This window comes from Galleria mellonella, unplaced genomic scaffold (assembly GCF_026898425.1).
Source record: "Galleria mellonella isolate WM207_F2 unplaced genomic scaffold, CSIRO_AGI_GalMel_v1 utg65, whole genome shotgun sequence".
Classification (NCBI taxonomy): Eukaryota; Metazoa; Arthropoda; class Insecta; order Lepidoptera; family Pyralidae; genus Galleria; species Galleria mellonella.
Window position 1 is genome coordinate 1,580,497 of NW_026442138.1, and position 12,011 is coordinate 1,592,507.

Consider the following 12,011-nt stretch of genomic DNA (forward strand, 5'->3'; position numbering starts at 1 on the left):
ACGGGTCAATCTTTTGTCAGCTAATTGTCAAATTATCAAAACATGATAAGAGATGACAAATGGAGTAAGAAAGTGACAAGATGGTATCCCAGGGAAGGCAAAAGGAAAAGAGGTAAACCCTGCATAAGATGGGATGATGACATCAGGGAAGTGGCTGGAATAACATGGGACAGAGTGGTTCAAGAAAGTCGAGAATGGAATCGGTTGGAGGAGGCCTTTGCCAATTGGTAAACAGATCTACAGAAAATAATTAAGAAGCAATTACTAGAATAAGGTATTTTGTTTTTTAAAGTTTTTTAAAATTTAATGTTAGTTTTAAAGACAGTGTTAAGTTGATCTGAATAAAGGCTATATAATTGTTAATTGTCAAATTAGCTGACTTGTTTTTTCTTATCAGTATTCCATATATTTACGCATTAAAATGTATCTTGACATGTTATTTAATAAATGAGTGTTGACGCATTAAATAGATGCAGAATTTATAAGACAAAATTAATATATAGAAGTTATAAAGGAATCATTCATAACTATTTATCACGCAAAATTGTATGTAAAAAATGACCCGATTTTCTTGAAGCATTTCTACGGAGACACTATCTATATAATCTAAGGTTTTTACATTATAATCCTTACAAATATAATAAATGCAAAAGTATTTAATATATAACCAAAAAAAAAAAAAACTTTTGGTTGACATCTAAGAACAAGGAATTACATAGAAGGAATGATAAAATAAAAATAGTAAACCCAATGGTTGCCTCTTTTCTTCTTATGCAAATATAATAAGCAAAAAGAGGACGAAAACTTGGCATAGAGTTATTTATAGTTTATATATTCAGAGACATCCGATATTAAAGGTGAGAGAATTAAAGTAGCACTTACCAATTATTTACTTGTAGTATCGTTAACCCTGTGTCCTGTGCTAATTGTTTCTTTTGGTCCTCCGACGGGTACGGATGCTGTAAAAGAAAGAACGTAATCAGATACAATGCAAATAGAATTTGTAAAAACGGATTCAATTAGGTGCGTTCCTAAATCGGTCTGTCCCTAATTAAATTCGCCTACAACCGTCGCCGATTGTTGGAAGTGTAAATAAAATGAGTTTAAAAAGGGAATTTAGAATTAGGGAATGAAGCTCTTTACATCGATGGTCGAGGCAATAAATAATAGACAAAAAATATGAGTTGTTTTTTTTTTCTTTTTCCTTCTATTCTATATCTGTCGTGTGGTCTCGGCATGGAGTTGGCCACCCATTTCTTTGCTGTTGTTGGCGTAAGAGACTAAGAGCCGTAAGATACTTAATGGTCGTGGGTTAGGCAGTAGCGTTTCTCTTAAAATACTCTTAAAAAACCAAAGCCTAACTGCGGTTGCCAGCCCGCGGAAGCCAAGCGTGGCAACTACTGTTTAAAACCCCCCTTATGGAGGAGGCCTATGTTCCGCAGTGGACAGTTAACGGCTGAGATGATGGATTCGTGATGGTGTCATTATAATTTTGTGACGATTAGAGCTGCAGCTTTTTTTGCTCAGAAGGACTTGTTAAGTAAAATTTACTTGTAGAATCCACGCAATATTTTTTTTTTTTTCAATTTAGTGCATTTCTTTTTAGTATCGTAATTATTGAAAAACAATAAGGAGTGGACACTTTGAATTTGTATCTATTAAATATCTCTTCCATCCATGTTGTTTTATTCTTTTTAAATTAGGCCAGTGAATTACTAGTTCCTTCAATATTGATTTTGTTATTGTTTTTTTTTATGGAGCAAAAGCTATACAGTTTGTTTCATACCGAGACCAAGGTTAGCACCCGCACGGTTTATTTTATCGGTGGCAAACAAGAAGTCATCGGTGTTTTTTTTTAAACTTATTTAGAATATGTTATTGGCTGGTCGATACCAGGGTGGCAGGAGCACGCAACACGTACATTATCTAATGTAATGTTATTGGTTTCTGCCGTGCAAGTCGCAGGGTGGCTACCGTTCGCCCCCGTGGGACCTCCTCTAGTTTATCTTGCCTTAATACTGCCACAGGTGCTTGCTAGAGTATGGTTGAGTATTTTTTTTTTTTTAGAAAATTTATTATAAATATAAATATAAATTATAAAGATCTGAATAGCTTTTAATTAAAATTAATAAGTATATAAATGATATGAATTATGTCCGACATTAACACATAGGATATAGAAGATTTTTTTATGAAGTTTCAATTATAAAATAAAGGGACAGTAAACATATATATGTTATAAATCTTATTACCGTTACGAAAAAATAATTCTGTCAATAAAGAAAATAAAACAATTCCAGTTTACAGTAGAACAAAATAAGAGAGTGTTTCGACTCAAGTAAGGTGCGAATTAAACAAAAACTGATTGCACACGGAATGCGACGCGTCAACACTACATTTCATTCTTTGATTTATAAACTGGTACTACACTACGAAAAACAAGTGGGCCACTAGCGTGGGGCACCGCGGTGCGTTCTATAAACACTTCAATTTGTTCGGTTATCACTCGAACCCTTCCGATGCGATCGTAAATCTAAATGAGCTCGACTTCGCCATTTTGGCTCTCGTAAAAACATGTCATAAAAATAAAAGCGTATGGGGCATTACTCAGCTCCCTGATGCGCGCGAGTGTCTCTAAATAATGTATTCATAGTGAAAATTACACGTAAAAAGACTTCGCAATCCCACTTCGGGGGGAAGGGGATGCCCGCCGCGTATTACGCCGCCACGTAAACTTTACGCCGCGGTTTCGCTCGTAAACACTAATCATTTTGTTGTTATATCCATGTGGAGTATCAATAAAACTGTATGTTTTATACACGCGGCATGTTACGGTTGTAAAAATGAACTTATTACCCTTCTAGTTGGGTGTATTTGTTTTCTCAACTCGTTGACTTCTCGATGTGTCGTTTGAATTATCGACACTGCGGGGCTTCGAAGTTTCGAGTTTAGTTCGAGTTTTAGATTTTTTTTATACTACTTAGAATGGCAAACAAGTTGACGGTTCACCTGATGGAAAATGTTAACCGTCGCCTATAGACATGAGCAGTACCATGGACATAACAGAGTATACTGTTTCGCCCATGATACCCCCATGCGTTGCCATTCCTGAGGACTCGGGTGTTATTCCTCTGTACTCAATAAATTCACGCTATATCCCACCCTTCAAACCGAAACACAGCCATGCAAACACAACTGCTTCACGGTAGAAACACGAATGGGACAGAGGTGCCCAAGCAATCGACTTTTGATATATGTATATAAAATCTGTTTAATCTAGGATGTGTTTCAAATTTTGCACGAATAAATTTAAAAAAAATATCGGTACATTTTCCGTAAATTCTTACTAATATAATACAATTATAACTATGCAACATTACAGACACTGAAAGAAAGAAAGAAAGAAAGAAATACAATTTATTTAGTAACATACGTATGAGTTTTAATTTGCTTTCACGAAATACGGTTCAATTCCAAGTTCACTTTGTAATAATTAGTACATAACGTTTCAATTATGGACCCTGTTGGGCACAGCAAGTAGGAGAGAGGAGGACAACACTTTTTTCACTTTGTTTATTATTGTAATCTTTTGGAGGAAACAATAATGAGTATCTGTCTATGTATTTAAAAAGGAATATGCTCTTTATTTGAAGGTTATAATGTCGTATCAGTTTAGTAAAACTACTGTTGGAAGATAATTCCAAAGCATAGGGTTGTGAGTGGAACTAAGGTGCTAGGGAAATGCACGGTGGATGACCACCACTGATCCAGATGGTTGGGATGGAACTTTAGCTTGTAGCGGGCTGTACGATGGTGAAATTCACAAATTGAATTAAATTGAACTATTATTGTTTATTAAAAAAAAAAAGACTTAAGTACATACGTTTTTGTCGAGAACACTCGTCTAGTTTTGGTTTGGAACTATTATTAAATAGTAACACTGTAATATAATTGTTTTTTTTTTATTTATATTGATCTATCATCATCATCAGTGATGTCACCGAGTGGCACTCCCTGACAAGACCACCATGGTTTCTTATGTAAACGATACCATGGAAATATTCATACAGTAGCCAGTTGTGTCTGCGATGGAGTAAAACAAATATTTATAAAATATCTTTGTTCTAGTCCACCTACCTGTTTGTAATCGTTGATATTAACTTTTATTGTACTTAAACAAAACTTACTCTATAAATTGAACTTTATGACTATCATCATAAGGGTTGTATTATAATTGTATGTATGATAAACGCATCAGTTGAGTAAACGGTGCGTGGAGCAGTCACCTGCGCGTGCGCACAACGTGGCTGAGAATAGACGCGCGGGAGGTCCGCCTGTTTGTTGTTACAGTTACGTGTATTTGGCTATTGTTGAATTGCACTAATGCATCCGTAATGCACGATGTACGAACAATAACCACAGGATGCTGTGTTTACGTTAACGTACCATGTTTACATACAACGTCCAATTTTACACTGAAAAAGCGGTTATATACACTGGCAACACAAATTAGGAAGCACCAAATTTAGTGGGCCTGTTTATTAAGTGGGATGGGGAGCTTTTTTGGGCATCGTGTTTTTCGCTGTCCGTCCGCTCGGTCGCCGGCCGCGTCGATAAGCGCAAAAACGTTATCAAAAATTTATGAAGCCTATTACGGCGTGCAGAAAAACCGAAAAATGATAAACTCCGGACCGTGGTCCGTTTGGATAACGGGATTTGTCAAATTTATACTGAAGGCTGCTTTTTTGTTGACGAGTACCAATTAGCTTTAACTTTAAAACGTTAAGTCCATTGTTTATTAACTTTTTGAGTACTCCTGTATGTCTGCGTGTAGAAAAAAGTGTATAGAAGTGTAGGTGTGTATGTTGATCGTTCAATACTTGTACAATAAGGATCGTATGCACCAGGGCATCATAAACGTTATTGAGATATCAAATTTCGAAAAGCAATCCCGTTCCGCAGCGAACGCTCAGCGGACCGGCGTAAATCACGCGCAAGCATTAAAATCACGATTATACAGGGCATAAGTTAGCAATAAATCGAAAATCGAGAGAGAAAAAAGACGCCCGCGCCCCACGGAAAAGGCTGCGAAAAATTTGCGTTAGGCGCTATAAATTTTGTTTTGCTGTGGAGGAGAAACAATCCATTTGTTGGCACCTAAATCTATGGGGCGTTTGGAAGAGAATATGTAAATACGTTCAGAGCGGGCCCCGCGCCCCGCGCCCCGCTGCCGCCCTGTCACGCAGACGGAAAAATACATGCCGCTGACTAATGTCTTGATTTTCAGGATATCATTCCATTATAGCGTTGAACATTAGATATGTGTAGATATATCTCTCGGTTGGCCGCTAAAATATAGCTAAACTTACATAGACCGACAAGAGCTTCGAATATCTTATTAAAAAACAATATTTCATGAAAATCCGTGGCACATTAATTTTAGTTTATCGTCACGGCCGCAAACAGCGCGGGACGGCCGCAAGAAGGCGCACAGCTCTTTCGCGGAATAATAAATCTCGGAAAATGCAAACGCGATGAAAAATTCAGTCAGCGGCGATGTGATCCGAACGAATTCCCTAATGATATGCGACTACAGGCATAACTCTCGCGCCGCGGAAGAGTGTATGGCGTATTTTACAATTTTCCCAACGTTCGGTGTTGCCATAACAATAATAATATATTCAGGGCCCCGGTGATTTCCGGACGTGTCGTAAAAATCATACGCGCGCCACCGAGGAGCGCCGCTATCTCAGAGAAGGGCTGCTTAGTTTCCGAACCGGCGGTATTCCGCCGCAAAGAATCTAGATGTATGTGATGGATTAAATTTTTCGCCGGTGCGACGTGATGTTTTCAGATTGAGCGTTTAAATTATGCATGCACCCGGTTTACCCTTTCTCGTATGTTGGAAACATTTTTAATGTTTCCAGCGAGCGAAAACGAATAACGAATAGTTATTTACCAAGTTCATAGTCACGGGGTAGTCGTTAGAGGGCAGAGACCGACCACAAATAGATGTCAAAAAACTGGGGGTCCCGTATATGGGGCCTTTATCTCTCACCGGGGACGCATAAAGGTACGGAGGTGGCCCTAACCCTATCGAAGAGATGTGACCGCCTGATGGATGGCACTATCACAACCCTTCGTGAGTGTATCCTTCTGTTTTCTGCTCGACGTGTCTCGTTGTTTATTTATTTTATGCTTTGTTTATGTGCGAACAAGTGGACGTTCCGCCGATCCTTTTTATTTTTCAGTGTGCGACTACCTTTCGCTATTTCTGGAGAGCATTTTTTTTCACTTTTATAAACTACTGAGAGCAGGTTAAACGATTTTAGTTTGTAACAAACGGAAACTGTAAAGTTAGTCTTTTATTCGGACGATATTATCGTAACAGATCGAGTTAATTGAATGACACTCGGAATTTTTTCTGTCGACACTACACCGTGACCAAAAGTACAATTCGATGGCGGATAAAGAATTCAAATTCGAGTTACAGTGACAGGATAGCTTTTAAATAATGCAGATCTGTAATGGAGAGCGAACGGCGAACGTTTTAGCGACCGAAATAGTTTTTGGACGTGACAACACGCTGACACCTGATGTGTTTGCAAAAATCGCCGTTCGAATTGACAAGATTTAAATTTTGAATTTGGAACGTGTCGGCCGGCGGCCGCAGACGATGGGGAATATTCGATTTTGAATTTCGTCCAATCAAGAGTGGCCAGTGATGTTGGCATGAATCGACGAATAGAAACAATGGCGGCAGTGAGACGGTAAATGGCATCGATACTAATCTGTGGAGCCGGAAGAGGCCGCGCTGACGGCCGCTCGGAAGCCGCAACTGGGCTAGGAAATGAGATAGGTGCGTTAACAACTGCTAGTGTTCTATGAGCTTGTACCCGTGACGTTTGAGGCTTTGATGGAATTGGGACGGCGTGGGTGGGACGTGTGTTTAGCCGACTGTCCCGAGGGCTACAATGTTATTGTCAGCCGACGCCATTGTTTAAAACTCGTGTGACTAATTTTGATTCCACTTTAGAATGTAGTCAGTTGTCAACATATATAAATGTACAGGTACACGACTATATGTCCATGTTCCAGCTTTGGCGTTATTATGTATGTTGCTATGTGAGAAAATAAAATAATATTCAAATATTATTGAATAGAAAATATTGATTGCCAGAAAAATACAATTACAAAAGAAAGTACAAAAATATTACATACATAAAAAGTGTCTCATATCAAGCAGAAGCAACTGTCTTAGATGCTGTGAGTGTCCCAGTGCAATGCGTACAGCTGCACAGTGCTGGATTTCAGCCGGTCTCTTATTTATATTTTTACAAGTCAAGTGTATCTTTACAATATATGAACATTAATAATATATACCTTTAAGAGAAGAATATATGTTCGATATCATATGGACCATATCTGTTGGACATAGTCAAACAAATACTTACATCTACAATATAAGCAGGAATTAAGCATCTAATCATTCGACAGCTGCGTTTCTTGCCAGTTCTTAGCTGAAATTACATTCCGAATAGGCGGTAGATCCATAAAAAATGACTATTCAAAAATGCTTTTAATTAAGTTTACTTGAATACATTTTTTAATGCAACTTAGAATTGCTAACAAGCTGACGGTCCACCTGATGGAAAGTGGTAAGCGTCGCCTATAGACACGAGCAGTACCATGTACATAACAGAGTATACCGTTTCGTCCATGATACCCCCCAAGCGTTGCCATTCCTGAGGACTCAGGTGTTATTCCTCTGTACCCTGTAAACTCACTGCCATATCGCACCCTTCAAACCGAAACAAAGCTATGCAAACACAACTGCTTCACGGTAGAACCACGAATGAGACAGAGGTGGCCAAGCAAACGACTTTAGACTCTTTAGATATTAAGATTAAATTATTCTTATTCATCTGGCTTACTTCAATCCAGTAACAAACCGCCGCAGGTGAACAATATAGAGGTCTCCATATCAGTCGGCACATCAAAGCCGGCCGTCGTATCATTAGCGTACAAAAAGTGCGCACCACAAGTCGGCCCGCTCAAACGGTCGCCAATGCAAAGTAAATGATAAAAAAAGGGGCAATATTCATGAGGTATTGCAGCGGATGGTGAATGGGACAGTCGCCGTGGTATCAAGGCTGGCGATTTCCACCACAGAGACTTTGTGAACTCGTCTTCACGGGTAGTTCTGTCTTGGTTGGTTATTTCAGGGGGAAAGGATTGTCAGAGAGAGGTTTTTTTAATGGATGATAATGGAATGGTAACCCCGCTTGCGCTAACGGTATACGCTAGCGGGCCACCAGGATGAAAAAACAGGTCAGTAATCGTGATGAATACACCGGGGATACCAGGAGGAACCACGTAGAGGTCGACCTGACAGGGTATATTGCTAGCAATAGGATTGGTAGATCGCATTACTAAGAATCCCCCTCCCCTTGTTACTGTCCCCTACGCAATATTCCCTGTCAAGTTGAGGATACGGTTCTCTGGAATTCATCGTGAACGTAATGGTTGAGGAATGGGCAGCAGCATACCTCTTAACACATCATCAAAGCCTGACTATGGTTGTCATCCCGCCTGCCAAGCGTTGCGACTATTGGCAAAACTTTCCTTTACGGGGGAGACCTTTCAGCAGTGGACAGAACATTCTCTTCAAATGAGTTAAGAATTGAAATTTTATGATCCAGTTAAAAAAAAAAGAAAGAAAATATATCGAGAAAAAAAAAAAAGAGAAAAATAATAAGATATAAAATATACCGAGCGAGATCGAAGCGTGACAACCCTACAGTATGTCAATTTGGCTCGTTTTGCATATAAGTCGTCGCAATAAACAACAGTAGGGCCGCATCCACGGCCATTGTGCCCTCTGATACGCCGCGCCGCTCTGATTACGAGCTCTAGAAGTCAGATTGACAGCAACGAAATTCCTTAGAACCTGACAAGCAATCAGAAATGGTTTTGTTCTTATAAATATTAAGCATTTATCATGTGATAATTGTAGATATATTGGATTATAATAGCCATATACCAAACCAAGGGAATAATCATCCGGCCAACCTAATGGTTAGCGTTTAAGTCACTAAAAATGTGTGCATCACCGAGCTCGTTACTGTCACATTGTTTCGATTTAAAAAGTGGGAATATGGTAATGAAATTACAGAAGCATAACACCTAAGTCCTTAGGAATGGCAACGCATGATGGCTATCACAGGCGACGCAGTATACTCTGTCATATCCACGGTACTGTTCATGTCTAGCTCGTATGCCATTATAAGTTGCATAAAAAAAAACTTTGTCAACCCTAACCATTATCATTTTTAAAATTGGAACACTTATTCAATTAGGCTGTAAGATGTTTACTCTTTTTTTAAAGAGATACATCTAATTCGAAATTTATGGCTTTGAGTTCTTACGAATTAAACGCAAAAAGTGCATATGAATGAAAAACGTTTTAATCGATTCATATGAAGGTTACGCGAGCGGAATGCATCCCCTGTTAAAGTCAATTATCTCTTCGTGCAAGTCCAGACTTACCGGCTATTACAGGTGTTTTTATGTAATAATTAAAAACGAAACTACAACTCGAAAGTGTGACGTTTTCAATTAAAACAAATAGTGAAAACAATCTTTGCCGGATTTGACAAATTACTTAAATAGAAGCTACTCGTATGAAGTATGTGTATACAATTTTTTGTCGTTTTTATGTTTTTTTTTTTTTTTGGAATGTTCAATTTCGTTGATAGAATACTCCATTAAAAGTATTTAAATATTTATTTTTTATGCAACTTAGAATGGCAAACAAGCTGACGACCCACTTGATGGAAAGTGGTAACCGTCGTCTATAGATATGAGCAGTACCATGGATATAACAGAGTCACCCATGTTACCCTTTATGCGTTGCCATTCCTGAGGACTAAGGTGTTATGCCTCTGTACCCTATAAATTCACTGCCATATCCCACCCTTCAAACCGAAACAGCCATGCAAACACAACTGCTTCGTGATAGAAACACGAATGGTACAGAGGTACCCAAGCAGACGACTTTTGTACAAATTTAAACTGGTAAACTATCTAGTGTCTATTTCAACTTGTATACCTACCTAGTATTCATTCCCACCAGCATAACACTACATAAAGGCGAGTTCACAGTTCGCAATTCGTATATAAAAATTAAAATCGAAAACAGATAAATCCGATACGAACGGCCGGCATAAATTATACGCGTGTCGCGCATTGATTAGTGCCGCGAGCGAATAAATAATAATCGATTCATCGCTATCGGATGAATCGAATCGAGAGTTATCCACTAGTTCATTGCGTTTACACAGATGACAGCCTGGCCGTGATGTGTAACGTGAATTAAACAGAATGTAACGGAGACTAGGCATGATTTGGTTAATTGAATTTGTCGGGAAATCGATGCTGCCTTTGATTCGAGTGAACTGTTAAAAGTGGGCGGCTGGGGGGTAATTGGGAGTACTTCGATAGTAATGTTCACATACAAGCATAGACATACATACATACATATCTGTCACGCGTGTCTCCCATTAGGGTAGGCAGAAACAATGGAACGCCAAATGCTTCGATTCAAACAAACCTCTTTCGCTTCTTCCACATTGATCAATCTTTTCATACATGCTCGCCGGTTACGGGCATTTTTAATTTAGCCCTTCTTCAGCACGTCACCTGTTTGGTCGACATATGTCCGTCTATGGTGGCCCCTACCGACATCTACATTCATTCTTGCTCGATCAATCTGTTTCGTAATTCTTCTTTCATGCATCCTCTCCAAATGGCTAAACTAAACGCAACATTCCTTTTTCGATTTTTGTCACTACATCGTCTTTTAGTCCAAGCATAGACAGATAATATAATGTCCTTACTACATCATCGTCATCTCAGCCATTATTCGTCCACTGCTGAATAAAAGGCCTAATTGATAGACTGCCATAAGGAACGGTCCTGAGCCACCTGCATCCACTAACTCCCAGCAATGCATTTGAGGTCGTCACTCCTCACCTAGTGGGGGATCATCCTTAACAGCGCTTGTCCGTACAAGGTTGTCACTCAAGAATCTTTCTTCCCCATCCATTGTCGGTTCTTCAAGCTAAGTGCCCAGAACATTGTAACTTCTGCCACTCTATTCCTTAATAGGAGTAGTCAGAGAAGTTGCAATGGGTACTTACTAATGCTTACTAATATTACAAATGTAAAAGTGAGTTTGTTTGTTTGTCACCTTATAGCATTATATTACAGTGTGGTTGTCGTAAGAGGTGACTAAGAGTACTTAATGGTCGAGGGATCGGCAGCAGCGTCCCTCTTAAAAAATCACCAAAGCCAAACTGCGGTTACCAATCTGTTTTCCAAGCTTGGCAACTATTGACAAAACACCCCCATAGGGGAGGCCTAACAGCAGCAGACATTCAACGGCTGATATGGTACTTTTTTTGGTGGATGAAAATGGAATGGTAACCCCGCCTGCGCTAACGGGATACGCTGGCGGAGCACCAGTGAGGGGTGATCAATGAGAATGAAAACAGGCCAGTTAGACCATCATGATGAAATCATCAGGAATTAACCATGGTAGTTTTCAGGGGGATTTTTAGTCTCCATTACTAACAATCTCTTTCCCCCCGGCTGACATGGTATTGGCATGGTATATCCATTTATTTTTATGACTACCCACTTCTATGATCAAAATTAGCGTCTTGCAAAATCATTTTAAAATAACCAATCTCAATCTAAAGATAGGTATGTATGTACTAACAGACAAATAATCATTAATTTATTACTAATGCTGGCACGTAGAAATTATGTTTACAATGTAAATAGTGCGAATTACAAAGAAATGAGTTCAGTCGATTGCAAATATTGTTTGAACACCGGAAAATGCTGGCAAATAAACACGTTGTGCTCTAAATGTTGTGTTAGTACGAGAAAATATACAATGCTGATTAATATATGCTTGTAGACAGTAGGAAGCTTTTTTTTTATGG

At 38.9% G+C, this 12,011-nt stretch overlaps 1 protein-coding gene across 1 annotated transcript in view; it reads right to left on the reverse strand.

Moving 5' to 3' along the window:
- The window catches only part of LOC113519897 (homeobox protein homothorax), a 409,098-nt gene that overhangs the window by 104,762 nt on the left and 292,325 nt on the right, over window positions 1-12,011 (reverse strand). Inside the window, exon 11 of the mRNA XM_052900545.1 lies at window positions 883-959. Within this exon, the coding sequence (XP_052756505.1) occupies window positions 883-959 (77 nt within the window). The remainder of the gene's footprint in view (window positions 1-882; window positions 960-12,011) is intronic.